Genomic DNA, 27,540 nt, shown 5'->3' on the forward strand with positions numbered 1-27,540 from the left:
TCGTGGCATCTGGTGGCCTCCGGGATGCATGGTGGTCATGGGCTCATGGCTCCGGCCCCACTGTGGTTCCCTCCAACACCCCTGGGAGAGCCTGGGTGTCCGTTTTGTCACCTCCCAGCCGGCTGCACGTGTCTGGGGTCCTTCACGATGATCTGGGTGTGGGATCCTTGTGCCTCCCCTACCGGGCTGTTCCCTCCAGACCTGTCTGCTCGGCACCTGCCTTCACCCTCACCTCTTCAGGGCTGTCACGCGCCTTCCCCTCAGCCTTCCTGCATGTGTCCTTCACAAGCTGTTCCTTATGTCAATCAGGAGTCGTCTCACCCCCTGAATCAGACACCATTTTCCACGGCCTTTTCCCCCGTCCTGGGCGTGACCTGCAGTTTGCCTCATCAGTCTGTCGATGGTAGCTCAGCTGCACCTTTGCTGAGAAGCTCCATCGGCCAGAGTGACACCTGCGGGTGCTGCTGTCTGTGCTGTGGTGGTCTGTGCACCCTGCGGGGACACGAGCCTTCAGCCCCTGTATTTCTCAGCCTGCCTGCCTCCCTCCCTCTGCCAGAAGGGAAGGTGGAATGGGGTGGATTGCGTGTAGCTGCCGGTAGCTGTGCACCCTTTCCAGAAGGTACATCAGACGGAGGCCGTTTTCTGGGTCCATGGTCGTAGGACACCTGACTGAGAATGTTCATGTACGGGAGGCCCCAGGCTTCTCCCCTCAGAGCCCAGCACGGAAACACAGAGACCCATGGGTCTGGCAGAAGGGAGGTCAGCCCTGGCCAGGCTCCGTGGCTATCTCATTTCATGAGTAGTGACAGTGGACAGGAGTTTAGGCCTCATCTGGTGCCTCCGCATGACCAGTGCCAGTGGCGTCTGGGACAGGAATGTGTTGAGAGCGACTCCTTTGCTGGGGATTGACTCCCTCCCCTGGCCTGGGCCACCTTTACAAACACGTGGGGCAGGACTTTCACTTCCTTAATGATTCCTTCTGTTGTGTAACTTTGGGACTAGAAATCCAGGACACTCATCCCCCAAATGGGACCCAAGTGAGCACAGCAGAGCCCTTGGGCTGCTGCAGCTGGAGAATGATCAGGGCATGGAGCCCAGGACAGCTCAGCCCACACCCCTCAGCAGGCACCTCACGCACTCTGGTGTTGGAAAGGAAGAGACTGCAACCAGGCCTTTGAATGCGCAGTGATGCTTTAATCCCACTGTTTGCAAACGAGCTCTGTGGAAGCTCAGCAGGGAGGATGGAAGACGGGGAGGAAGACCTGGCGGGTGGAGGTGTGGCCAGGGACACAGGCTGCCTTTATGGGACTGAAAGAGAAAGCTGCCTGGCTCTCTGTGACTGGAAACCAGGGAAGGAGACCTGGCCGAGGCAGGAACTGGGTTTACCAGCAGTGCTGAGAGGCAGCGGGTGGCTCAGAAGTGGGAGCAGGTGCCGCCTCTAAAGTGCCGTACACAGGAGGAGCTCAAGGCATGCCTGGGGCATCTCCAAGGCTCTACTGACAGTGAAGGCCAGGAGCCTGTTTTCCTTCCCCAGAAGTGTGCTCATGGGAAATGGGGCTGGGGCAGGCTGGCTTGCGGATGGAAAGTAAGCTTACACTTTCGTATTAAACTCATTCTTTGACTTGCTGTCAGGCGGGAAGCCCGTTCTGTGAGCTTCAGCATATAAGCATTGGGAGGGCATGAGCTGGGCCCCCAGACACCCCAGAGCAGAGGGAGCAGGGCCTGTCAGCCTCCTCTGCTGCTGCCGGACACAGACCCACGGGTCCCATGGGCCCCAAACCTGCCCAGCAAGTTTAAGGGCTGTGGGCAGGCCGTGTAACCGGGCAATGGGATGTGAGCAGAAACGAGGATGTGGCCTCATAGTGGGTGCAGGACAGGGAGACGGTGAACCCCTCCCCGAGAGCATTCCAGGAGGTGTCACCAAGTTTCCGAGGCAGTCTGGTGATATTTGGTGTTCTGAGCTAAGGAGGGAATGGACTTGCCTGTCACGCAGGGACCAAGAGAAGCAGGTGCAGGTCTTAGAGCTGAGCCTTGGGGAGGGGGCCCTAGTGAGACAGTGCCTCGTGGAGTAGAAGAAGGGGCAGGATGGAAATCAAGGTGGGAATTTTGGGGCCGCTCCTCCATGTGCTTTGCTGGACAGCACATTGTCCCATTAGCCACTACCAAACCTGCCTCTGGCTTCTGAGCTTGGTAGCACAGGTAAGCGCGGAGGTTGGAGCAGCCCCCGGAGTTCCTGGAGTGGCTGTCACAGGCCTGGGTCCCCCTCACCCCAGGGTCGCCGTGGGCCACTCCACTCCTCACCACGTTTCCGGCAGTGACTCTGTGGCGTCTTCCTGACTCAGGGCCCAGGAACAAGCTGGACGTAAGGCCACTGGGCTGTGCTTGTGCTGGGTCTCCCAGAGGCATCCAGGGGCCCCATGTGTCCCCCAGGAAAGCCGGCTGGTCTCCACGTGAGGCTAAGACCTGTGCCCAACAGACAAGGCAGGCCTTGGGGCTGGCAGGGGGCTGCCCCCAGGGTGTGTGTCAGGAGGTGACGGCTGGAGCCTCGTGGGGGTGCGAAGTGTGTCTGCTGGGTCAGGACTGCCCAGATCTGCCATCGTGATGTTCTGACTCCAGCCCTGCAGGAGCTGGAGGGCAGGCGGAGATGGCTTAGTCCTCCTGGGGCCTCTCCACAGTGAGAAACGTGTCCAGGACTGTGGCCTGCCGCTCAGGGTCACCTAGGGGCTGCTTCTCGCGGTTCTGCTCAGCCCTTGTCCTCGTCCAGGAAGGGGAGCGCAGGCAGCCAGCCCGGGGCAGCGGGTGCAAACCTAGGGGGGTGCGGGCAGGGCAACTCAGCGTGGCCGAGAGGCCTGGGTGAATGCAGGAGGGCTTCAGGTCCCGTTGGCCTCCTGGGCCACTCCTGCCAATGCTCTGCACCGGCCCCTGCGCCTGGCATGCACACATCTACCTCTAACAGGAGGCCCCCACCACACACTGGCCCCACCGGAGTGGTGGGCATTGTGGTCTGGGTGGGGCCTGGGCACTGCTCCCCAGAGTCACTACAGCCCAGGCTGAGCCTCTCCTGCGTGGTCAAGTGACCCTGGTGGGGCCTCCCCAGACCACCCCCTGGCAGGTGTCCCAGCTCAGCCAACCACTCCCGTGAGCCCTGCAGGCCTCTTGGAGCCTCTGCCCCATCATGGGCCTTGTGTCTCCGTGGTGCAGGCTCTGTGGGGCTGGGGATTCCGGTGGGCTGGAGTCTGAGCCCCTCACTCCACCTCCCCAGCCACAGTAGCACATGCCTGGGCTCATGGGCTGGATGGGAAGAGTTGCCACCAACATGGAGATGGTGGGAACTGGCCAGGGTCAGGCAATGGCCGTGTCCTGGAGGTGAGCTGGGGGCTGACTCACCAGGCCCCATTACCTCCCAGACACCTGGGGCTGCAGCAGCCCAGGACACACAGGCCGACACCCCTTCCTGACACCTCCAGGAACCAGGGGAGCAGCTGGCCGCTGGCAGGATTCACAGTGGGGCTGGTCCTTTTAATGAGGTCCTGAGTGGCCTGGGGGGTGGGGAAGCAGAGGCCGGGCCAAACTGTCCCACGCAGGGAAGGCTCGGCCCTGATGCTCTCACAGTTATCACTGAAGTTCACACAGGTCACGTCAGTGTCCTTCACTGGCCATTGTTAGAAGAGACTAAGGACACGCTGTCACAGCCTCAGTGGTGAGTCCTGTGCTCTGGTCATGCTGAGCACGTGGCCATGCTGGGGGCCGTGCTCGCAGGCAGAGTGAGGACACCGGAGCTGAGCACGTGGCCGTGCCGGGAGCCCTGCTCGCAGGCAGAGTGAGGACACCGGAGCTGAGCACGTGGCCGTGCCGGGAGCCCTGCTCGCAGGCAGAGTGAGGACACCGGAGCTGAGCACGTGGCCGTGCCGGGAGCCCTGCTCGCAGGCAGAGTGAGGACACCGGAGCTGCCTTCAGGCCAATGGCAACACTCCATGGGAATCAGAGGAAGTTAAGTGAGCTGAGGAGGGGCCCGGGCTGGTGATCACCCCCACCTTTCATTCTTGGCCCAATTTATGATGAAAATTCACGTTCATTAAATTCTGCTTTTGACGAGACAGTGGCTTTAGCCTTCTGTCGTTCACTTGAAAAGTGAAGTTTTAAGCAGCTGTGATGGGGAAATTGCTTCAAGTTGGGCAAATAGCAGCGTGGTGAAATGAAGTGGTGACGGATTCTTGCTAAAACACACGCACCCCTCCCAGGACTTCCCAGGGGCCTCAGCCCACCGCGCACCCCTCCCAGGACTTCCCAGGGGCCTCAGCCCACCGCGCACCCCTCCCAGCCCCGATGCCGGCCTCACCTGCTGGGGACTCGGTGTGGAGGTTCTCGTCGTCCGAGTCAGCAAAGACCTCGGCCAGCTCCTGGTCGGACATGTCGGTCAGCTCCGTGAGGTCCAGGAGGTCGAAGTGGACCTCCAGAGAGGAGACACTGCTCAGAGGCTCTGAGGGCAGAGAGGGTACGGTCAGCCCTCAGGCCCTCCCCCAAGGCTGCTTAGAGCCCTGGGGGTCTAGGAGAGTGTGCGCTGTGTCCTCCCACAAGGCCGTGGGTGAACCACAGCTTCCTGCAAAGCCCAGCACCATCAGGATCTGATGGGTGTTGCGTATACTCATGACTAGAAGGCTTTCACTTGGCAGATGGTGCAGCTGAGGCCCAGAGAACCAAAGCTGCAAGAGTCTAGCCTACAGCGCTGGACCCAGAGCCCCCAGGAGTGTTTGGACAGGAGGTGGACCCTGCTGCCTTGTCTCCTGGGGGAGCTCACGGGGTCCTCATAGAGTGCACTGGGCAGGGAGCAGTACTTACGCCTCCTCTCCGTGACCTGCAGGAGCCCCGGTGCTGGTATTGGGATGCCCCCCACCTCCTCCTCCACAGGCGTGTGGCCATTGTCCCCTGTCCCGTGGGCTGGGACGCCCAGCGCAGCCTGCAGCACCTCAGCCTCCTTAACGATCTCTGCATCCAAAGACACAGGGTGTTACCTTGAGACCCACAGGGCTCCCACATCCCTCCAGAACGTGGGGCTGGGTGTGAGGACTTGGCACATCCAGTCCTTTGAAACTCTGGGCAGTGACCAGCAGGTGATGGGATGGCTGGGCTTGTGACCTCATGCCTGGACCCCAGACAAGGGGTTGGGGGGCTTCAAGGAGGCTGCCCCTTCCCCTTGGGCCCGGCCTCCCCTAGTGAACAAGGACTCTGAGATCCAGATCACCCTTGGTACTCAAGCACCCGTGAAAGCAGCACCATGCAGGCCTGGAAGTTCCACCAGGGCCCGCGTGGCTCATCCCAGTGCTGTCCTGGCCTCTGAGTTCTGGCTCAGCCCAGGGTCCCCTGAAGGATCATCCGTGAGTTTCCATGCCCAGCCTCTTGGTCCCCTTCAAACCAGAACAGCCCCTCTCCACTGTCCTTTTAAAAATCAATGTTGTATTTGAGTTCAGAATAACACATTCTCATTAAATGAAAGTTAGAAACCAGGAGGAATAGGCAGGCCTGCCATTCTGTGATCACTTAGCCACCAACCACGCCTCACAGTCGAGCAAATATTCTTCCAGGTTTTTTCCTTTTTTTTTTTTTTTTTTTTTTTTTTTTTGAGATGGAGTCTCTCTGTCACCCAGGCTGGAGTGCAGAGGCTCAGTCTCAGCTCACTGCAACCTCTGCCCCCTGGGTTTGAGCGATTCTCCTGCCTCATCCCCCTGAGTAGATGGGATTACAGGCATGCACCACCATGCCCGGCTAATTTTTGTATTTTTAGTAGAGACGGGGTTTCACCATATTGGCCAGGCTGGACTTCTGACCTTAGGTGACCCATCTGCCTTGGCCTCCCGAAGTGCTAGGATTACAAGGTGTGAGCCACGGAGCCTGGCCTCATTTTTTCACAAACGTAACTGTTCCTTTTTGTTTGTTTGTTTGTTTGTTTTAAGACAGAGTCTTGCTCTGTCACCAGGCTGGAGTGCAGTGGCATGATCTCGGCTCACCGCAATCTCCACCTCACAGGTTCAAGCAATTCTCCTGCCTCAGCCTCCTGAATAGCTGAGACTACAGGTGCGCGCCACCATACCCAGCTATTTTTTTTTTTTTTTTTACTCGTGATCCACCCGCCTTGGCCTCCCAAAGTGCTGGGATTATAGGCGTGAGCCACCACGCCTGGCCCAACTGTTTCTTTTTTATACTTAACAATTGTTTTGTCAGACGAGAGCAGGAGGCCCCTTGGCTGCTGACCCAAAGCTAGAGACATTGGCAACTCTTACATCCGTCCCTCCACAGATCCCCTCAGCCCTCCCCAGCTGCTCACCCTCTCATCCAGGGCCACATCATTCTAGCAGCCACCTCACTTGCCACAGGCAGCCAGAGAGTCCTGTTAGCCAGAGTCAGGCCTGTCCCTGGGGGCATGCTCCCCTTTGGCCTTAGGCCCTGCAGGTCCATTCTTAGGGAAGAGACAAAGCACTTGCTTTTTGACCCCACCCATTGCCCCTGCAGGAACCTGTTTCCAGATGGCCCTCCTTCCCTCAGCTGCTTCCTGGACCCTGCGTGGCAGGGGCCTTCTGGGGACACCAGCACTTCCCCCCTGAGTGGGTGCTCAGCACACGCTTGTCAGATGGACAGGTGCCCTCCTGCTTCTGCCAGGAGCACCCTGAGGACCCTGTGAGGTATTTTTGGCAGCCCCCAGTGGTGAGCACAGATCGTAGCTGGATGTGCTTGAAGCCGAGGGGAGCAGCTGGGATTCGGTGCCAACAGCTGCCTGGGAGGGGTGGGCCTGTCCTCCCCCATGGCACTAGCTGGCAGCCTAGATACTGCCAGGTGAGCCTGGTGGGTCTGCAGCGTCCGTCCTAGCGCACCCCCACCTCTCCCCAGCGGAGCCAATGGAGCTGCAGGCCCGCAGGTGCCCGGCCTCCTGAGTGAGGAGCACCAGTGCAGGGCTGGGAGGTCCCCATTGGCTTAAGAACTTGGCAGTGTGGCTGTAGGCAGGTGACCTGGCAGCGAGCCGAGTGTTAGGCTCTGCCTGGGCAGCAGCCCTGTGGCCTGACGGTGGCCCACCTGCCTCCTGTCTGAGGAGCCGAGTGCTGTGTCATCGCATGGCCCATTTCAGGCCTGGGGGTTGGGCAGGCTGGACGGGGCTCGCAGAATCTGGTTTCTGCCTCTCCACTGGCATCTGGAATGAGGTTTCTGAGCATCCTAAAGGGTCAAGTTACTGGTGTCTTGGCCCACCCCCAAGTCCAGCAGGGATACCTGCCTGCCCAGAGGGCACAGGGGACAGGAGATGAGATGTGGACTCTGTTCTAAGGCTGTGAGCAGGGGGACCTCCCGGACATCAGCAGGAAGAAGGCTGCTTGACCACTGTCCGTAGCGCTGAGGGGGCGCCCAGGGGAGGGAGACCCAGCCTGCCCTTGGGCCCTTCCTCAAGGAGAAACAGTGTAGCCCGCAGCCGCAGGTCCCTGCCCACAGTGTGCTCATGTCCCGCTGGACGGTGCTGTGGTCACCGTTCCAAAACACTTCCACACAACTCAGAGTGGTGGCCATGGCTGCAGAGGGCGTAGCTCTGTCCCAGCCTTGAGTCTCAGGAGGGTGCTGCAGCTGGCCCTGAGGGTGCAGCGGGGGCCTCAGACCTGCCAGGTCCAGGACAGAGCAGGGGCTGTCCCTCTGGCACAGCTGATCCAGAGCCCTGAGAGCAGGTACGAGTGGGGAACCGAGGTGCAGGGTAAGTCACTGGCCAGGAGGCCCTGCTCTCAGGATCCCCAGCTGAGGAGGCTACAGGGGCTCTTACCTCCCCAGGTTTATAGGCCAGGCATGTCCCCCATGGGCACCCTCACCCCAGAGCAGGACTCTGGGGAATAGCCCTCAGCTCCACCTCTGTCCCTCCCTGCCCCTCCTTCTGTCCTGAGGGGCACCCCCTCCTATTTTTTCTTTCTTTCTTTTTTTTGAGATGGATTTTTGTTCTTGTCCAGGCTGGAGTGCAATGGCGCGATCTCGGCTCACTGAAACCTCTGCCTCCTGGGTTCAAGCGATTCTCCTGCCTCAGCCTCCCGAGAAGCTGGGATTATAGGCATGCACCACCATGCCCAGTGAATTCTGTATTTTTAGTAGAGATGGGGTTTCTCCATGTTGATCAGGCTAGTCTCAAACTCCTGACCTCAGGTGATCTGCCTGCCTCAACCTCCCAAAGTGCTGGCATTATAGGCTTGAGCCACCACGCCTGGCCTCTCTCTCTCTCTTTTTTAAGAGACAAGGTCTCCCTGTTGCCCAGGCTGGAGTGCAGTGGTAAAACCATAGCTCACTGCAGCCTCAACTTCTTCAGCTCAAGCGATCCTCCCACCTCAGCCTTCTGAGTAGCTAGGACCACCACTCCTGGCTAATTAAATTTTTTTCTGGTAGAGACGGGGTCTTGCCGTATTGCCCAGGCTGATCTCGAACTCCTGGGTTCAAGCGATCATCCACCCTGGCCTCCCATCCCCTCCTCTCTGGCAGCCCCCTGATATCAAGGAAACCTGGGGCAAGAGCAGTTCTGCAGAGAATCTCTGTGGGGACAGCACCCTTAGAAGCAGGGTGGGGCAGGTGGTTCTGGGTTAATAATGACTGCTGGGTGTGGTGGTACACACCTGTGTGGCGGCTACTCGGGAGGCTGAGGCAGGAGGACCGCCTGAAACCCAGGAGGTCAAGAATGCAGTGAGCTATGATCGTGCCACTGCATTCCAGCCTGAGCAACAGAGCAAAACCCTGCCTTAAAAAAAAAAAAAAAAAAAAAAGGCAGTGGCTTATGGTTTTCTAGGACAGTCCCAGCATTCTGTGTTTATTGACTAACTCCATTCTCACCTCACCCTAACTCCCAGCTACATGGGGAAGACTCTGAGATTTGTACTTGAGAGGAAGAAGCTGAGGCACAGAGTAGCTCAGCATCTGTCCCCAGCATGCAGCACAGGGCTGGCCACAGACGCAGCTGGAGCTCTCAGCCATCACCTGTCAGCCTGTTCCTGATCATGGCGTGGGGAAGGGAGACAGGGATCCTGGTTCAGGGCCCAGCAGAGGGAGCAGAAAGTCCCTCACTTGCTGGCTTAGGTTCCCTGGGTCCTGACCCCGGGGGAAGTGGATCTCTGAAGGAAGGTGGGACAGAGGTGGAGTCTCCCCTTGTAGCCCCCCTCTCGCTGGGCGGGGCCCCTCATCCAGACGAAGGCTCTCATTCATTCACCAACCAAGACTTCTGAATCGCCCTCCATTCTGGGGACATGGCCTAGACAAACTAGATGATTCCTGCCCTTCTGAAGGGCAGTCAGTGCAGGGAGCAGTGTGGGGCTGTGCTCCCATTTTAGGGAGGGTCTGGGGAGGGTGCTCTACCGAGACTTGGAGGAGAAGCCTGCAGGTGGGAGGGAGCCGTGTGATACTGGGGGGACATGCATAAGGGCCCTGAGCAGAGTGCATTTGAGGACAGCTGGGGGCTGTGAGGCAGGGCAAGGGTGGGTGTGTGCAGGTTGTATGGACCTTGTCAGAACTTTGGTTTCTACGCCGAGTGAGCTGGAAGAAGCTGCTGAAGGGTTTGAGCTGAGTGGGACAGCATCTACCTGAATTTTTTTTTTTTTTTTTTTTTTTGAGGTGGAGTCTAACTCTGGCGCCAGGCTGGAGGGCAATGGCGCAATCTCTGCTCGCTGCAAACTCCACTTCCTGGGTTCAAGCGATTTTCTTGCCTCAGCCTCCCGAGTAGCTGGGATTACAAGTGTGCACCACCATGCCTGGCTAATTTTTGTATTTTTAGTAGAGACGGGGTTTCATCCTGTTGGCCAGGCTGGTCTTGATCTCCTGATCTCGTGATCTACCTGCCTTGGCCTCCCAAAGTGCTGGGATTACAGGCGTGAGCCACCGTGCCCGGCCAATACCTGCATTTTTACGATGAGGCCAGCAAGGCACAGTCCAGCGGGAGGTAAGTCTGCAGGCACTGCTCCCACCATCCTCCATGTATGCTGGGTGACCTCTGCTTGTGCTGGGACAGGGACCCCCAGCAGGACCTCAACCAAACAGCAATCCCCTTCCCCATCTTACACTGGAGAAGGGGCATGGGAATGCCAGCAGTCCTCATTATAGATCCTGGGGTCCCAAGGGACCACAGACAGCTTCTGGGACAAAGCTCTAGCCCAGTGGAGCAGCACAGCAGCCCTGTGTGGAATGAATATCATAATTGACAGTGAATATCATAATTGAAGCATCTTTTCGGCCTGGCGCGGTGGCTCACGCCTGTAATCCCAGCACTTTGGGAGGCCAAGGCAGGTGGATCACTTGAGGCCAGGAGTTCGAGACCAGTCTGGGCCAACATGGCAAAACCCCATCTCTACTAAAAATACAAAAATTAGCCGGTGTGGTGGTGCGTGCCTGTAGTCCCAGCTACTCAGGAGGCTGAGGCAGGAGACTCACTTGAACCTAGGAGGCGGAGTTTGCAGTGAGCAGAGATCATGCCACTGCACTCCAGCCTGGGTGACAGAACGAGACTCTGTCTCAAAAAAAAAACAAACCATCTTTTCATATTTCTACATTCCTGAGACAGCAACGCATCTGTAGCTAATGGTGTCAGCATTGATGGGATTCAGTCCTGTAAGCATTTGAAGCCACCAGGTATCTAGTCTGATCCTTCCCCACCTCCCTTTGGCAGTGGCCTGGTCTTTATTCTGTAAACTCTGGTGCCTTGGCCTGTGTTGAGGCTTTGGGGAAGGAAAATTTGGAAGATGCAGCTTTTCCCATCAGGACACTAATTTTTTGGCCAGAAGAATGTGATGCCAGGGACACACAAGACCTGAGCACCCAGGAGGGGCAAGATTGATCTTGGCATGAAGAGCGTGCAGCTGCTGTAAGGCATGCTCGTGATTCCTCTAGTGACTGAACCTACCGTGTAATACTCACAGCATACAAATACGTGTTCGTTAACCATATCAGTAAAGCTGTGGTCAACAGCAGGCTACTAGCAGTTAAGTTTTTGGGGAGTCAAAGGTTCTATGTGGATTTCAGACTTTGAGGGAGGTTGGCGCCCCTAACCCTTATGTTGTTGATGAGTCAGCTATACACGCATGTCCACAGCGTGATTTGCAGGAGCCCAAAGTGGAAGCAATCGAATGCATGTCAGTGGCTCAATGGATAAACAAAATGTGATTCAGCCTAAGAAGGACTGCGGCACCAACACAGGATACCACGTGGATGAGCCTGATCACCTCATTTGAGTGAAAGCCAGGCCCAGAAGGACTAATACTGCATGACACCGTTCTTACGAAGTGTCCGGAATAGGCAAGTGCATAGAAATCCGATCAGTGATTGTCAGAGGCGGCGGCGGGGGTGGGGGGGCAGTGGAGAAGGGGAGAATGGGTATGGGTTTTTTTTTGGGGGGGGAAACGAAGATATTATAAAATTAGATAGTGGTGGTGACCTCACAATTTTGTGAATATACTAAAACAGTGAGTTGCACACTTCAAAAGGGTGAACTGTATATGTGAATAATATCTCAATTTAAAAACAATCCTCAATGGAAACAAAGGCTGATCTTGGCTGGAGTTGATACTCGCATACACTGTGAGTCAGCCACGCACCAGACCCCCAGGCTCAGCCCCAGAGCAGGCTGGGACTGGGTAGAGCGAGAAGCATCAGCAACAAGCAGCTTGTATCTAGTTCCTGGCTGCATTCCTAGGACCGAGCACACAGTAGGTGCGCAGTGAACAAATGAGGGTGAATCAAGGAGCCCACTAGCCCACGGTTAGTAAGGAGCTGTGCTAGGAATCACCCAGGCCTGTCTGACACCATCTCAACAAGCTTGTGGGGAGAAGAAAATTTCTCACCGGCGAGACCTGCTGCTTTTCCCAGGGTGGGAACCAGAGGCTCAATGCTAGGCAGGCATGGGGGCAGGTGCTGGCAGCCCCCAGGGTCTCCAGGGCCAGGGCAGAGGCAAGCAGGTGTTTCTGATGCCCCAGAAAGGACCCCGGAGTGTGGGGTCACAACAATGTTCTGGTCCTTACCCCAGTACAGCCCCTATCAAGGGGGACCCAACCCCCCTGCAGGGGTTGCTGGTGCCCTGGCTGATGAGTGGGCACTGAAGCAGCATCCCAGTGAGGGAGCCAGGAGTTGGGGTGCCTCAGCCCAGCCCCCAGGCTTCCCTGAGGGCTGATTGCTGATGCCCTGTGCTCTGCTGCTGACCTATTTTCCAGCACATTCTCGACTGGAAAACTTGGCCCAAATCCTGTTCCCTGTTGTGTGCCCAGGGCCCTGCCCAGAGCATCGAGAAGGCACTTGGCACACACCACTGTATGGATGAATGAGCTAATGAAGTGAATGAATGAATATCATAAACTAACTGGCTGCAGGGAAGGCAAGATGGTCGCAGAGGCAGGGGCCACCTGCCGCCCATCCCCCAGCACCTTCCTCTCTGGATTTGGACCCCCAAAAGCATTTCAGGGATGCTGGGGTAGCCCTGTCTAGACTCTCAGCCTCCTGAGGATCCCTCTCGTTCTCCCTGTGGTCCCTCGGGCAGACTGAGTTGGGGTGGGTTACAGCCCTGGCTTCCAGGTGGGGCCCTCAGCGAGGGCACACGTCACATTCCTGTGCACACATGCACCTCCGTGTTCTACATTTCATATTAAGAAATAATTCCTTTAGGTGCAAAAATAGTGTTTTAATAATGTTTTATAAAAATCGTAGTTTACAGATATTTCTGATTATTTATCAGTGAAATAATATGTCTAGATTTGGTTCAAACCACTAATGAAGGGAGGTTGGTGGTAGTCTGGAGAGGAGACTGTGGGCCTAGGGGCTGGGATATCACACATGGGCCTTTGTCATGCTGTTCTCTCTACTTTTGTAAGGTTTTCAAAAGTAAGTGATAAGTAATGACAGTTATAGTCACCAACGTGTGATCTCATGAGGTTCCACAAAGTAGGCATCACTGGCCACTTTGCAGACAAGGAAACAGGCATTGGTGTCAAGAGTGTGAGCCCTCAGAGGACAGGGCCCTATCTTCCCACTAAGTCCCCACCCCAGGGAGGGTACTGCGCAGAGCCGTGACCTGCAGGTAGATACCTGTGCACTGATTGAGTCAGGTATCTGAAGCCCCCAGCCAGTAAGTGATGGGCTCAGAAACTGAACCTGCTTTCTCTGCCTTTTAAGCTGCTGGGAAGTCCTCCTTTTTTCCCAAAGGAGGAGGGAAAAGAGATTAACCTCCACTCCCAAATGCCTTGGGCTTCCACAGCCCTGCAGGGGAAGCAGAGCTGTCTCCGCTGACAGACATGGAAATTGAGGCTCAGAGGGGCCTGACTGCCCACAGTTCACAGCTGGAAACAGGTCTGAGACCCCCAAGCCCTCACTCTCAACTTCCAGGCTTCCTATGTCCACAAAGCTGCTATTGGGAAGACCCAGGGGACTGAGACTATCAGTGTTAAGAAAGAAATCTGATCCCTCCCACAAATGACAAAACAAAACCCAAATCCACCAGCCCTGGGGCATTCGTCCCTCCACCTTGGACTGCAGACACACAGGGTGGGTGGACCTGCTCCTCCTGGGGACGCCACTGTGTGTGGCTGGGGGACTGAGAGGTTCCCATGTAGTTACAGAGTGGCAGGCTGGCCTGTGCCCTCAGGTACCTGCTGGCTCCCTGCAGTGGGACCTCTAGGAAACCAGGAGGTGGTGGGCTTGGCTGGGCAGGTGGAGGTGTCCGCAGTTTGCATCCAAGTTCCTACCTAGGCCAATGGAACCTCGAAAGCCCTTTTGGAAAAGGCTCTGGGAAGCGGGGAGAGTCTGAGAGCTTTCTTCCCGTTACCAACTCCAAGGTCCTGCAGTAGGGCCTCCACCATCAGGGCAGGGAGCGCTCCACGCGCACCTACCCTCCCCGGTGAGCGTGCGCCTGGGCCGCGCCCGGACCAGCCACGCTTGCAGCTCTGGAGCCCCCGGCAGGCCGCACCCGTGCATGCCCCACGCCCCCACCAAGACGCATCTCAGCCCCTCGCCCCTGGCAGGATCCCTGCCACGGTCTACGGCCCTCGCGCCCCGGACTCACGGCTGGGCGAACAAAGCGGACGCGCTTGCAAGCGACCAGCGTCGCCCCCACGCCCCACCGACAGGGACCCCAAACTCCAGCCTCGGAACGCCCCTCCCCCGCTCCCCGGGTCACCGGCTGACTCTGCTGGGAGGGGGCTCAGGACGAAACTCCGGGCCACCCACCAAGGAGCGTGCCCGGCACGGCTTCCCGGGCCGGGAACGCAGAGAACAAGGGGGCGGAGACTCGGTCTGTGTGCCCCCAGCCCCGCGCGGGGACCGCGCCCGGGAGGTGCCCCTGGTCCGCCGGACGCCCCCGAGTTGCCAAAGGGGTCTCCCGGGAGCAGCGAAGGGTGAGCCCTGGGGGGAGGGGCTGCGGCTCGCTGCGGGAAAGCGCTGCTCGGGGGTCTCGGGGGCTGCGGCTGAACTCACCTCCGGGGCCGGCGCCCTCCGGGGGCTCCATGCGGCCGGCGGGGTCTGGGAGGGGCACCGGCGACGGCGGTGTCGCCTGGCCCGGGCGCCCCAACAGCTGCGGCAGCTACTCGGCCCCGGCTCCGGGCGCAGCGCATCGGGGCAGCAACCGGGGGGCCGCGGCGGCAGGGAGGAGCCCGCGGGGCGGGGCGCGCAGCTGCTCCCGGGCCCCGGCCCCCTCCCAGCGCCCCCCCAGCCGCAGGACAGGTGCGGCCCCGCCCCGGCCCGCGCGCGCCCCCTGCCGGCCCCCGGCCCCGCGGACGCCTCCCCCGCCGACCCTTCACTCGTGGGCCGCGGACCCCCCCGGGACCCCGCTGCGACCTCCCGACCCTGGCCGGGCGTCCGGGGCTCCTGCGCACTCACTCGGCAGCCGCGCCCGCTTGCGTCCTCTTGTTCTCTTTCAGGTGCGTGCGTGTGGGGCGCCCACTGTGTGCGGGCGCCCCTCGGGGCTGGCGAGGGGCACAGGAGGGGCCTGACTCGGGCGGGTAATGACAGAATCGCAGAGCGCACTGGATGGTGTGAATTAACGCGGGGGGTGGGTGGGGGCGAGGACGTGTACTTGGGAGGCTGGAAGGGGCGGGGTGGGGGATGGGAGGCAAGGAGAGGGCGGCGGGGCCCGGGCTGCAGAGAGTGCCCAGGCAGTTTCGATGAAATCCCACCTCCCAGCAGGCGCTCAAACCCCCGCCGCGTGGGGCCGACTTTCTCAGCGCACAGAGCTCTCGTGCAGTGTCTCCTTGCTTCTCCCACTGATCCTAAGAAGAAGGTATCCTTTCAGGTGAAGAAGCACAGAGACCGTAGGTAACCTGTCCAACGATGCAGTCGGGTGCTGAGAAGCTCTGACTCCAGGCCCGTGCTCTGCACTTGAAACAAACCAAACCAAACCAAAGTGTCAGGTAGGAAGAATTTGTTCCCAGCTGGGAGTGAAAAAGGCAATGAACTTGACAGATGGACTTGAGCGGCCCAGATTGCAGGAAAGGCTGTTTCAGAGGCCAGTGGTCCGTTCAGCTTCCACTAACCACAGTCAGCCCTCAAGGCCCTGGCTGCCCCGCCCAGCCTGACTCCTGCCCCTACTCCGGTTACACGGGGGTAGTGCATGTCTTTGAGTCTGGAAGTCAGTGGGGCAGGCTTTTAGTTTCCCTGTTTCTTTAGTTTACAAAACAAACAAAAACTGCTGTTTAAAAGCCTCTGAAATGATTTCATGACCCACTGGCCTCCTCGCCACCCTGAGGGATGCAGAGCCTTGCCTCTCAGGGAGGCAGTGGAGCAAGCTAGTGGCTGCCCTGGGAAGTGGGAACAGTGCATGGGCGTAGACCACCCAGAATTGTTTGGGGTGGCAGGTTGTTTTTTCTCAAAATGACCACAGCAGTAGTTCTGATCCCCTGTGTCTTCCAGAACCTTCTATTCCCATGAAGACACCCCCACCCATGCTGCTTCTCCGTAAACATTATTGGGGCTTGGGACTGCTCTGGCCAGTAAGGGTGGCAGAAGCGATGTCATGTGACTCCCAAGGCTGGGTCTTGAGAAGCATTCAGCTCTGTGGAAAGGTTCCTCCTGGAACTAGAACTTCCTCCACGTGGTGAGGAAGCCCATGCCACATGGGAGGACACCTGTGTGTGTTACTGCTGGCGGTCCCACTGAGCTCCCCGCCAACAGCTGGCCTCAGCTGCTGAAGCGAGTGAGCCTTTGAGCTGTCCTGGGGAGGGGTGATGAGTGGGGATGAGGCCAGCTGTCCCCACTTTGTCATGGCCAAGTTGCAGATTCATGAGCAGAACAAATGTCACTGGATTAAGCTGCTGTGTTGTAGGGTTGCTTGTTACGCAGCTGTGGTAACTGTAACAGTCATCATTGTGTGTGAATGATTCCCATTTGAGAGAGGAATAAATGATACAGAGGGGGTCTTGTCGAAGATTGTCCTGCTGGTAATCAATAGGCAGTCTGGGCCGGGCGCGGTGGCTCAAGCCTGTAATCTCAGCACTTTGGGAGGCCGAGATGGGCGGATCACGAGGTCAGGAGATCGAGACCATGCTGGCTAACACGGTGAAACCCCATCTCTACTAAAAAATACAAAAAATTAGCCGGGCGAGGTGGCGGGTGCCTGTAGTCCCAGCTACTCGGGAGGCTGAGGCAGGAGAATGGCGTGAACCCAGGAGGCGGAGCTTGCAGTGAGCTGAGATCCGGCCACTGCACTCCAGCCTGGGCGACAGAGCGAAACTCCGTCTCAAAAAAACAAAAAAACAAACAAACAAACAAAAAAATAGGCAGTCTGACTCCAGAGGACAGTGTCTATTTGTCTTTAACTTTTTATTAATAACATTAGCAAACACCAAAGGTAGAGAGAATGGCACAACTGACCCACATGTACCTACCGCCCAGATTCAGCGATTACTAACTCCTGGCCTGTGCCGTTGTTTCTCTGTCCTCATTCACTTCCCTCCACTGCTGGGTTATTTTGAAGCAAATTATATACACATTAGATCACTGCATTTGTAAATACTTCAATATTTATCTCTCAAAGAAAGTCCATTTGCTGGAGAATTGACTCATGCCTGTAATCCCAGCACTTTGGGAGGCCAAGGTGGGAGGATAGCTTGAGCCCAGGAGTTTGAGACCAGCCTGGGGAACAAAGCAAGACACTATACCTTCAAAAAATAAAAATAAGAACATAAGCCAGGTACAGTGGCTTGGAGGCTGAGGTGGGAGGATCGCTTGAGCCCAGGAGTCCAAGGCTGCAGTGAGCGATGATTGTATGTCTCAAAAAGAAAAGAAAAGATAAAGTCTAGTCTTCATAAACACTCTTGTTATCCCAACATCCAGGCCTTCGCTGAGTTGACGCAGTGGCCTGAGGCAGTTTACCTGGTGGACAGTGGGCGGCAGGAAGCATCAGACGTCAGACAGAGGGCAGTTGGTTTGTTTGTATTAACATTTGCTCTGGGATTTTTCAGGAAACTCAGAGCTGCACAGCTTGACACTGAATGAAAGTATCTTAAGCCATATATGTGAAGAAAAGGCTCTTTTCCAAAAATCTGAACTCAAATTCAATATGAAAAGAACAGGTTGCAGTGGGCCCTGTCGGGAGCCCAGGGAGCTGCAATTCAGGACTTCCTAAATGATTCATTCATCTCTGCAGTTCATACCGACAGACCAAGCTGTGCTCTTCGCTTGTGAAAAATGAATACCCTGTCTAGGCTATCCTGAGCTAACCCTCGTATTCTTGCCCTTTTTGCTGAAAGGAATTATTGTTAATATAGCTATTTAATTCAGGACTCTCATCCAGACTTCTGAAGCAAAAAGCCAATCAGCATGAAGCTGCTAGCATATTGGTTTTGTGAAGTAAGTGTTAAATAATAATAATAATTACCCCCACTGTGCTCTCCAGTGTCACCGTCTGACCACCTTATCCCAGGGGGAGGAGGCCCCCTCAGGCCAAGGGAGTCTGGCACAGTGACCAGCCAGACTTCACCAAGGCCTCAGGGCTTACTATAAATAAATCACGGCTTTGTACAAGCTGAGCCAGTGCAGTTCTTCCAACTGGCTGCTCCTCTCCAAGAACAATCAGGACTCGGGTGGGCAAGCAGGAAGTCTCTCATCACAGTGGTTCTCAGATTCCCACCACTGTGTGGGTGCCCGAGGCCTGAGCAAGCCCAGCTCATGTGGCAGCATGAGCTGGACGGGAAGACCTAAGTCCACCAAGCCTTTCATTTCTCACCCTTTGCCCCCAGCACAACTTTCTATGAGCATAGATTCTGGAATCTTCATCCAAGACACACAGGAGAACAAGATCTGCTGCAAGACCTTTTTTTTTTTTTTCGAGACATGGTCTCAGGTCTCACTCTGTTACCTAGGCTGGAGTGCAGTGGTGTGATCTTGGCTCACTGCAACCTCCACCTCCAGGGCTCAAATGATCGTCCCACCTCAACCTCCCAAGTAGATGACCACTTTTTTTTTTTTTTTTTTTTGAGACAGAGTCTCGCTCTGTCGCTCAGGCTGGAGTGCAGTGGCCGGATCTCAGCTCACTGCAAGCTCCGCCTCTCGGGTTTACGCCATTCTCCTGCCTCAGCCTCCTGAGTAGCTGGGACTACAGGCGCCCGCCACCTCGCCTGGCTAGTTTTTTTTTTTTTTTTCAGTAGAGACGGGGTTTCACTGTGTTAGCCAGGATGGTCTCGATCTCCTGACCTCGTGATCCACCTGTCTCGGCCTCCCAAAGTGCTGGGATTACAGGCTTGAGCCACCGCGCCCGGCCGATGACCACTTTTTAAGAAGATGTTAAAGATGACAGCTTACGGCCAGGTGTGGGGCTCACGTTGTGCTCCCAGCACTTTGGGAGGCTGAGGCAGGAGGATCGCTTGAGACCAGGAGTTTGAGACCATTCTGGGCCATAAAGCATGACCCCATCTCTATAAAAAACTTATTTAAAAAAGCTGGGTGTGGTGTCTCACACCTGTAGTCCCAGCTTCTCAGGAGGCTGAGGTGGGAGGATTGCTTGAGTCCAGGAGGTCGAGGCTGCAGTGAGTTGTGATCACAGCCTAGGCGACAGAAGGAGACCCTGTCTCCAAAAAAAAGAAAAGAAAAAAAGCAAGAAGCACCTGTTTATGACAAACTCAGCCATCTGGGTGACGTAGATGGTTGTATGTAGGTAACAGGGTGGTTTCAGGGATGGCAGGTTCACTTTAGAAATTGTAAAATGCCTAGCAGTCTTCAGAACAAGAGATTAGTTAGAAAAGGAAAGTGACAACTGTGTGTTTTCTGCAGGGCCTGTCGGAAAGTCTCTGGTTTCTCTTCATCCCTGAGGACTGGGGAGGAGGCCTTTTCAGGAAGAGCAGTTTATTTTTGTGAAAGGGATACTTCCTGATTTCAAACATTTGGAACTAAACTGGAACCTATTTTTCTTTCCTATTTCTACGTTTTTGAGGTGTGTGTAAAGCCACCAGCGCAGCAGCTGGGAGGACCCCTCAAAGCGGGGCGGGTGGGGTGAGTGAATCCCAGCGGGTAGAGTCTTTGCCCAGATTTGAATCTCATTTGGGTGATGTTTCAGAGCCCTGGGTGGCAGATGACCATTTATTCAACGGTCCTTCATTCACTCATCCAGCCACTCAGCACATCTTTACTGAGCACGTGCTCTGTGCTGTTCTAGGCGCTGAAGGATAGAAGTGAACGGTTCTCTCCTCATGGAGCTTAGGTTCCAGCAATAAGCAAAACATGTCCTGCAGCGAAAGGCTTCTGGGCTTCTGGGCTGCCGGCGAGATCTTCCCAACTTTCACTACCGGGTTCCTCCCTGACGCCCGTCTCTAGGGACGCACTCCCGCGGTTGGCAGGGCTGGGGCCCGGCGGAGTCTCGCGAGGATCTGGTGACTTCTCGCGGTAGCGCCCAGCGGTTGCCGGGAAACGGCGTGGCTTCCGGGGGGCGGGCGCGCTGGTCCGGGAGTCGCGGCTGGGCCTGTCCGCTGGCGTCATGGTGAGCAGGGGCTGGAGCGGGGCTGAGGTCCTCGGCAGGGGCCTGGAGACCTCGGGGCAGGGAGGCCTCGGTACACAGAGACCCTGGGAATGGGAGGACTGGAGCGCTGGGTTCCTGGAATTGAGAGCTCGGTGCTCTTGTGAGGGTCTCCGTGGGGCAAACTCAGGATGCTCCTGGCCCCGGGGCCTGCCCGCACTCGGAGCTGAGACCTGGGCTGTCCAGAGCCCTGTGCTCCCTGGGGTGGTCGTAGAAAGCCCAGGACCCAGGGTCCGCAGCGCATGGTCCCCAGAAGAGTGAAAATGCGTCAAGGGGACTCCCATCCTGGAATGGGAGACTCGGTCTGTTGGATCCCTGGGACCTAGGGTTTCACCTCACAGGGGCTTTGCAGCGCACCAGGGTGCCCACTGAATAGAGCCGGGGGCAGGGATTACCCTAAGCCCTTTGGTCTCCGGAATGGAGAGCCTGGGGCACACCAGAGTGGCTAGAGATCCCTCTACACCAAGGAGGCCTGGACAGGTCCAGTGCCCTTGGAGTGCCCAGGGCACAACCTTGGGATACAGGAACCACTGTTCCCTTAGAAAGCCTGGCAGGAGTCAGGCCCAGACCGAGAAGAGGAAGGCGGAGCTCGTGGCCTCATCAGCGCCATCTCTGTCTTTCTCGTGTAAAGGGCTCTCCCTTTGTGATACAGGAATTGTCAGTAACTCAATTTCTGGGCAGGTGTGGCAGGGTGGGTTTCAGCTGGTGGGGGAGGAAAGCTCTGGGAGCCCCACCAAGTCCCTGCAGCTGGCTGTGAAGGTCCCAAATGCTAAGTGATGCTGAACCTTCCTCTGCGGCCTTTAGGGCTTTCTGATGAGGTAGCCTTCTTGGAGTGGAGGGATTAGAAAGAGAGCAGTACATTACGAATTAAGATTTAAGTGGATGAGTTTTTTGGCCCAGGAATGGTCTTCTGAAAACAGACTGTGAAAGAAACTACCAAACTAGGCCAGGAGTCTTGGCGCCGTGACTCACACCTGTAATCCCAGCTCTTTGCGAGGCCGAGGCAGGCGGATCTTGAGGTCAAGAGATCGAGACCATCCTGGCCAACATGGTGAAATTCTGTATCTAGTAAAAATACAGAAATTAGCTGGGCGTGGTGGTGTGCACCTGTAGTTCCAGCTACTCGGGAGGCTGAGGCAGGAGAATGGCGTGAACCTGGGAGGCGGAGCTTGCAGTGAGCTGAGATGGCACCAGTGCACTCCAGCCTGGCAACAGAGCAAGACTACGTCTCTAACAAAACAAAAACAAAAACAAAGGCGGGGCATGGTAGCTGACGCCCGTAAACCCAGCACGTTGGGAGGCCAAGGTGGGTGGATCACTTGAGGTCAGGAGTTGGAGACCAGCCTGGCCAACATGGTGAAACCCTGTCTCTACTAAAAATACAAAAAAAAAAAAAAAATTTCCTGAGTGTGGTGGTGTGCACCTGTAGTCCCAGCTACTTGGGAGGCTGAGGCAGGAGAATTGCTTGAACCTGGAAGGTAGAGGTTGTGCAGTGGGATTTTTAAGGAATCAGACTGATGCAGTTGAGGAGGATATTTATTAATTATTTAGGTGCACTGGCCCAGTCAGATTAACATCCAAAGGACTGAGCCCTGAACAAAGAGTCAAGTTACCTTTTTTTTTTTGAGATGGAGTCTCGCTCTGTTGCCCAGGCTGAAGTGCAGTGGCCGGATCTCAGCTCACTGCAAGCTCCGCACCATTCTCCTGCCTCAGCCTACCGAGTACCTGGGACTACAGGCGTACACCACCACGCCTGGCTAATTTTTTGTATTTTTTAAGTAGAGATGGGGTTTCACCGTGTTAGCCAGGATGGTCTCAATCTCGTGACCTTGTGATCCGCCCGCCTCGGCCTCCCAAAGTGCTGGGATTACAGGCACGAGCCACTGCACTCGGCCAAGTTACCTTTTAAGCGTTTCGTGTGGCAGACGGGAGATCTGTGCAGGGGGAAGCATACTACAGACGCAAGAAGCAAAGACAGTTGTTCAGTTGAAACGTACGTTACATCATTTCTTACTTTTTAAGGAAAAACATGTTTTGCGACGAGTTTATCTGCCTAGTGACCTTGCAGCTGCGCTAGAGAAACAGGGTCTTCACAATGCCTGGGAAGGGAGGAGAGATCAGGCTCACTACCACCAAAAAACAGGCAGTTACTTTTTTTTTTTTTTTTAAATTTATTTATTTATTTATTTTTTGAGACGGAGTCTCGCTCTCTCTCCCGGGCTGGAGTGCAGTGGCCGGATCTCAGCTCACTGCAAGCTCCGCCTCCCGGGTTCACGCCATTCTCCTGCCTCAGCCTCCTGAGTAGCTGGGACTACAGGCGCCCGCCACCTCGCCTGTCTAGTTTTTTGTATTTTTTAGTAGAGACGGGGTTTCACCATGTTAGCCAGGATGGTCTCGATCTCCTGACCTCGTGATCCGCCCGTCTCGGCCTCCCAAAGTGCTGGGATTACAGGCTTGAGCCACCGCGCCCAGCCGACAGGCAGTTACTTTTTAAAGCACTCCAGCTCTTTCTCTTTCAGGGAGAGTTGGGTTTTCTTACATACAACTGAGTTTCTGCTTACACACTTTTTAATTTCTTTTAATTCCTGTTCCAGTTGCAGTGAGCCAGGATTGTGCCACTGCACTCCAACCTGGGTGACAGAGCAAGACTTCATCTCAAAACAAACAAACAAACAAACAAACAAAAAAACCCACTACCGGCCGGGCGCGGTGGCTCAAGCCTGTAATCCCAGCACTTTGGGAGGCCGAGAGGGCGGATCACGAGGTCAGGAGATCGAGACCATCCTGGCGAACACGGTGAAACCCCGTCTCTACTAAAAAATACAAAAAACTAGCCGGGCGAGGTGGCGGGCGCCTGTAGTCCCAGCTACTCGGGAGGCTGAGGCAGGAGAATGGCGTAAACCCGGGAGGCGGAGCTTGCAGTGAGCTGAGATCCGGCCACTGCACTCCAGCCCGGGCGACAGAGCCAGACTCCGTCTCAAAAAAAAAAAAAAAAAAAACCACTACCAAACTACTTCTATTTCTATTAGGTTGTGGGAATATGGGCCTCGGTCTGTTGGATCCTTGGACCAAGGAATATGGATGATACTTTTTCTGTTTTCTTCTCATCAGTGTTTTCTAAAATTTCCACATAATATTTTCTTTTTCTTTCTCTCTCTCTTCTTTCCTTCCTTCCTTCCTTCCCTTTCCTTCCTTCCCTTTCCTTCCTTCCTTCCCTTTCCTTCCTTCCTTCCCTCCTTCCTTCCTTCCCTCCTTCCTTCCTTCCTTCCTTCCTTCCCTTTCCTTCCTTCCCTTTCCTTCCTTCCTTCCCTTTCCTTCCTTCCTTCCTTCCTTTGTTCCTTCCTTCCTTCCTTCCTTTGTTCCTTCCTTCCTTCCTTCCTTCCTTCTTTCCTTCTTCTTTCCTTCTTTCTTGTCTCGCTCTGTCGCCCAGGCTGGAGTGCAGTGACGCGATGTTGGCTTACTGCAAGCTCTGCCTGCTGGGTTCACGCCATTCTCCTGCCTCGGCCTGGTGAGAAGATGGGACTGCAGGTGCCCACCACCACGCCTGGCTAATTTTTTTGTGTTTTTAGTAGAGACGGGGTTTCACCATGTTGGCCAGGCTGGTCTTGAACTCCTGACCTTAAGTGATCTGCCCACCTCGGCCTCCCAAAGTGCTGGGATTACAGGTGTGAGCCACGGCATCTGGCTCCACCTAATATTTTCACTCAAGACTAAATGAAACATAAATGAAAATAAATGGGCCAGTCGCAGTGGCTCACACTTGTAATCCCGGCACTTTGGGAGGCCGAGGCGGGCAGATCACGAGGTCAGGAGCGTGGGACCAGTCTGGCCAACATAGTGAAACCCCATCTCTACTAAAAATACAAAAAATTTGCCAGACATGGTGGTGCGTGCCTGTAATCCCAGCTACTCAGGAGGCTGAGGCAGGAGAGTCGCTTGAACCCGGGAGATGGAGCTTGCAGTGAGCCGAGATCACGCCATTCCACTGCAGCCTGGGTGACAGAGTGAGACTCTGTCTCAAAAAAAAAAAAAAAAGAATTCAAGACCAGCCTGGCCAACATGGCGAAACCTTGTCTCTACTAAAAATACAAAAAAAAAAAAAATTAGCTGGGCGTGATGGTGGGCGCCTATAGTTCCAGCTACTTGGGGAGGCTGAGGCAGAAGAATTGTTTGAACCGAGGAGGTGGAGGTTGCCATGAGCCAAGCCAGCCTGGACGACAGAGGGAGACTCCATCTCAAAAAAAAAAAAAAAGGATAAATGGATTTAGGTTTTAATGTTTTTTAAAAATAAAATTTCCACATTAAGTTTGTAATTTTAAAAAAGTTACATAGCTGGGCACAGCAGCAGTTCTCTCCTGTGGTCCCACCTCCTGCGGAGGCTGAGGTGGGAGTATCAGTTGAGCCCAGGAGTTGGAGTCTTCAGTGAGCTGTGTGACCACGCCACTGCACTCCAGCTTGGGTGACAGAGCAAGACCTTGTCTTTAAAAAAGGTGACCGAGGCCGGGCGCGGTGGCTCAAGCCTGTAATCCCAGCACTTTGGGAGGCCGAGACGGGCGGATCACAAGGTCAGGAGATTGAGACCATCCTGGCTAACACGGTGAAACCCCATCTCTACTAAAAAATACAAAAAAAAAAACTAGCTGGGCGTGGTGGCAGCGCCTATAGTCCCAGCTACTCAGGAGGCTGAGGCAGGAGAATGGCGTGAACCCCGGAGGCAGAGCTTGCAGTGAGCTGAGATCCGGCCGCTGCACTCCAGCCTGGGCAACAGAGCGAGACTCCGTCTCAAAAAAAAAAAAAAAAAAAGGTGACCGAGACATGTAGACACAGAAAAGCATGGGCTGAAGACTATTGGGAGTAGCAAAGTCAGCAGGATAGGATATGGAAATTTGGTATGTGCTTGAGTGCTCTGTAAATGGGTGGCCAGACAGAACTGCTCCTGGTGTTACGCTGGTTTCAGCAACTTCCACAAGGAGGTGGGGTTAGAAGGTTCTCTCCCAACCTTGTCAAAGTTGCTAAAACCACGCACGACGCCATGCGCAGTTCCGTCTGGCAGTCCATTACAGAGCTCTCATGGTGGGTGCTGTCGGCCCAGGCTTTCTTGACCAGGCTTCTCTGAAGCAATTTTCTCTTTGGAAGGAAGGAAACTTCTGGTTGTTACAACCACTTGCGGTTATGGAGGCTTTTCTCCCTACGCTTACTGAGTGGTGTCTTGCAGGTCTTTTCCATGGTGGTTACCAAGTATTGCTGCCAGCATGGTAACGTTTGGCAGTGTGGTATTGAGGCTCTTCCCTCGGTGCCCAAGGACGTTTTGCATGTACAGCAGTGGTCTTTACTATTACCAAGAAGTGAGTGGGTTTGGAATGGGTTCCCCCTCTCTTAGTTTTTGGAGACAGGGTCTCAGTCTGCTGCCCAGGCTGGAGTGCAGTGGCGCCAACATAGCTCACTGCAGCCTTAAACTTCTAGGCTCAAGTGATCCTCCTGCCTTGGCCTCCCAAAGTGCTGGGATGACACGTGTGAGCCACTGTGCCTGGTCACCATATACGAAGGAATGAGTGGTTTTGGAGTGGGTTCCCTCTCTTTACTTTTTTTTTTTAAGGTACAATTTTCTTTTCTTTCTTTCTTTCTTTTTTTTTTTTTTTTTTTTTTTTTGAGACGGAGTCTCGCTGTGTCACCCAGGCTGGAGTGCAGTGGCCCAATCTCGGCTCACTGCAAGCTCCGCCTCCCGGGTTTACGCCATTCTCCTGCCTCAGCCTCCGAGTAGCTGGGACTACAGGCGCCCGCCACCACGCCCGGCTAGTTTTTTTTTTGTATTTTTAGTAGAGACGGGGTTTCACCATGTTAGCCAGGATGGTCTCGATCTCCTGACTTCGTGATCCACCCGCCTCGGCCTCCCAAAGTACTGGGATTACAGGCTTGAGCCACCGCGCCTGGCCTTTTTTTCTTTCTTTTTGAGACGGAGTCTTGCTTTGTCGCCCAGGCTGGAGACGGAGTCTCGCTTTGTCACCCAGGCTGGAGTGCAATGGTGTGATCTTGGCTGACTGCAACCTCTGCCTCCCGGGTTCAAGCGAGTCTTCTGCCTCAGCCTCCCGAGTTCCTGGGACTACAGGAGCCCGCCACCACGCCCGGCTAGGTTTCCTCTCTTTTCTAGAAGGAATGTTCTCCTTCTCGAAAGGAAGGTTTCTCCTTTGTGCTTCTCCAAATGCAACAGCAGGATGTGTGTGTGGTTAAGGGTGGGAACACTCAGGGCAGTGATGTGCTCCAGGTGAGCAGAAGGGCGAGCGGTTCCAGAGCCTTTTCTGCCAAATGTCCCTGGGAGCACATCAGAGCCAGCCAAGAAGGGGAAGCTGTTAGAGTCTCTCTTACTTACTCTATTATCTCCACCAAAGGCACCCAAAAAGAAAGGGAAGAAAGGCAAAGCCAAAGGCACCCCGATTGTGGATGGGCTTGCTCCAGAGGACATGAGCAAGGAGCAGGTAAGCACAGCGGGCTGTGGCCCAGTCCCTGGGTGGGCGTCACGCATGGCGCCTGCATGAACCTCTCATGTGGCTGCACCATTTGTCCATCTCGCCATGTGGATCCACCGTTCTGTCCAGGCCAGAACACCTGCCCCCTGTGGCCTGTGATTCCCATCAGCAGCAGAGCTTTCGAGTACACTGTGTCTTTTCAAAAAGGCAATGAGGCTGTTAAAGAACTTTGTAGCCGGGCGCGGTGGCTGAAGCCTGTAATCCCAGCACTTTGGGAGGCCGAGACGGGCGGATCACGAGGTCAGGAGTTCGAGACCATCCTGGCTAACACGGTGAAACCCCGTCTCTACTAAAAAATACAAAAAACTAGCCGGGCGAGGTGGCGGGCGCCTGTAGTCCCGGCTACTCGGGAGGCTGAGGCAGGAGAATGGCATAAAAACCCGGGAGGCAGAGCTTGCAGTGAGCTGAGATCCGGCCGCTGCACTCCAGCCTGGGCGACACAGCGAGACTCCGTCTCAAAAAAAAAAAAAAAAAAAAAAGAAGAACTTTGTAATAGGCCAGGCGCGGTGGCTCACGCCTGTTATCGCAGCACTTTGGGAGGCGGAGACGGGCGGATCACAAGGTCAGAAGATCGAGACCATCGTGGCTAACACGGTGAAGCCCCGTCTCTACTAAAAATACAAAAAAATTAGCCGGGCGAGGTGGCGGCGCCTGTAGTCCCAGCTACTCGGGAGGCTGAGGCAGGAGAATGGTGTGAACCTGGGAGGTGGAGCTTGCAGTGAGCCGAGATCGCGCCACTGCACTCCAGCCTGGGCGACAGAGCGAGACTCCGTCTCAAAAAAAAAAAAAAAGAATTTTGTAATAGGGCGGTAGGAATGTGGAAGGACATGTTTTTCTGATCTAAAAGCTATTTTTAATTTCATGTATTCTCCTTCAGTCTTACCGTTTTTTGCACCTGATGTGTATGGACTTATCATAGTACACATACTTAGCATTCTCCTTTATTTTATTTGCCATTAAACATTATCTCAAAAAAGGAAGTTTTTAAAGGAAAGATGATTTACTTAAAATCACATCTGAATCTGATTAATCATTGGTTGT

At 55.3% G+C, this 27,540-nt stretch overlaps 2 protein-coding genes and 1 long non-coding RNA gene across 22 annotated transcripts in view; 2 read left to right on the forward strand and 1 right to left on the reverse strand.

Annotated features, from left to right (window-relative positions):
* Positions 1 to 1,173: 1,173 nt before the first annotated feature.
* DBNDD1 (dysbindin domain containing 1) lies at positions 1,174 to 15,747 on the reverse strand. Of its 4 annotated transcripts, none has more exons than XM_077983625.1 (4): positions 14,851 to 15,747; positions 4,840 to 4,986; positions 4,340 to 4,480; positions 1,174 to 2,807 (listed from the first exon to the last, which is right to left on the reverse strand). In XM_077983625.1, exons 3-4 carry the CDS (start codon positions 4,410 to 4,412, stop codon positions 2,650 to 2,652), a joined length of 231 nt encoding a protein of 76 aa, XP_077839751.1. In that variant the 5' UTR covers positions 4,413 to 4,480; positions 4,840 to 4,986; positions 14,851 to 15,747; the 3' UTR covers positions 1,174 to 2,649.
* On the forward strand, positions 9,111 to 11,525 carry LOC144338224 (uncharacterized). Its single transcript, XR_013412188.1, has 2 exons — positions 9,111 to 9,529; positions 10,452 to 11,525. It is a non-coding gene; the product is annotated as an uncharacterized LOC144338224 (long non-coding RNA).
* Positions 13,834 to 27,540, forward strand: part of GAS8 (growth arrest specific 8) — a 35,989-nt gene continuing 22,282 nt past the window's right edge. For 9 of the 17 annotated variants that reach the window (XR_013410848.1, XR_013410849.1, XM_077983633.1 and 6 more), the window contains exons 1-2: positions 19,907 to 19,939; positions 26,362 to 26,448. Coding sequence is in view for 3 of the 17 variants with exons in the window: in NM_001257569.1 (NP_001244498.1) it covers positions 19,937 to 19,939; positions 26,362 to 26,448 (90 nt within the window). In the remaining 14 variants the exon portion in view is untranslated. 17 annotated transcript variants of the gene reach the window in all.

Source organism: Macaca mulatta, chromosome 20, assembly GCF_049350105.2.
Source record: "Macaca mulatta isolate MMU2019108-1 chromosome 20, T2T-MMU8v2.0, whole genome shotgun sequence".
Lineage (NCBI taxonomy): Eukaryota > Metazoa > Chordata > Mammalia > Primates > Cercopithecidae > Macaca > Macaca mulatta.

Excerpts from the sequence above, each read along its gene's own strand:
- DBNDD1 (XM_077983624.1), bottom strand. The coding sequence starts at position 5,719 with ATGAGGCAGGAGAATCGCTCAAACCCAGGGGGCAGAGGTTGCAGTGAG. Across the intron at positions 4,481-4,839 it reads GCAGGTCACGGAGAGGAGGC|AGCCTCTGAGCAGTGTCTCC; the intron begins GTAAGTACTGCT and ends CTCTGCCCTCAG. Across the intron at positions 2,808-4,339 it reads CCACACCGAGTCCCCAGCAG|GTTTGCACCCGCTGCCCCGG; the intron begins GTGAGGCCGGCA and ends GCACCCCCCTAG.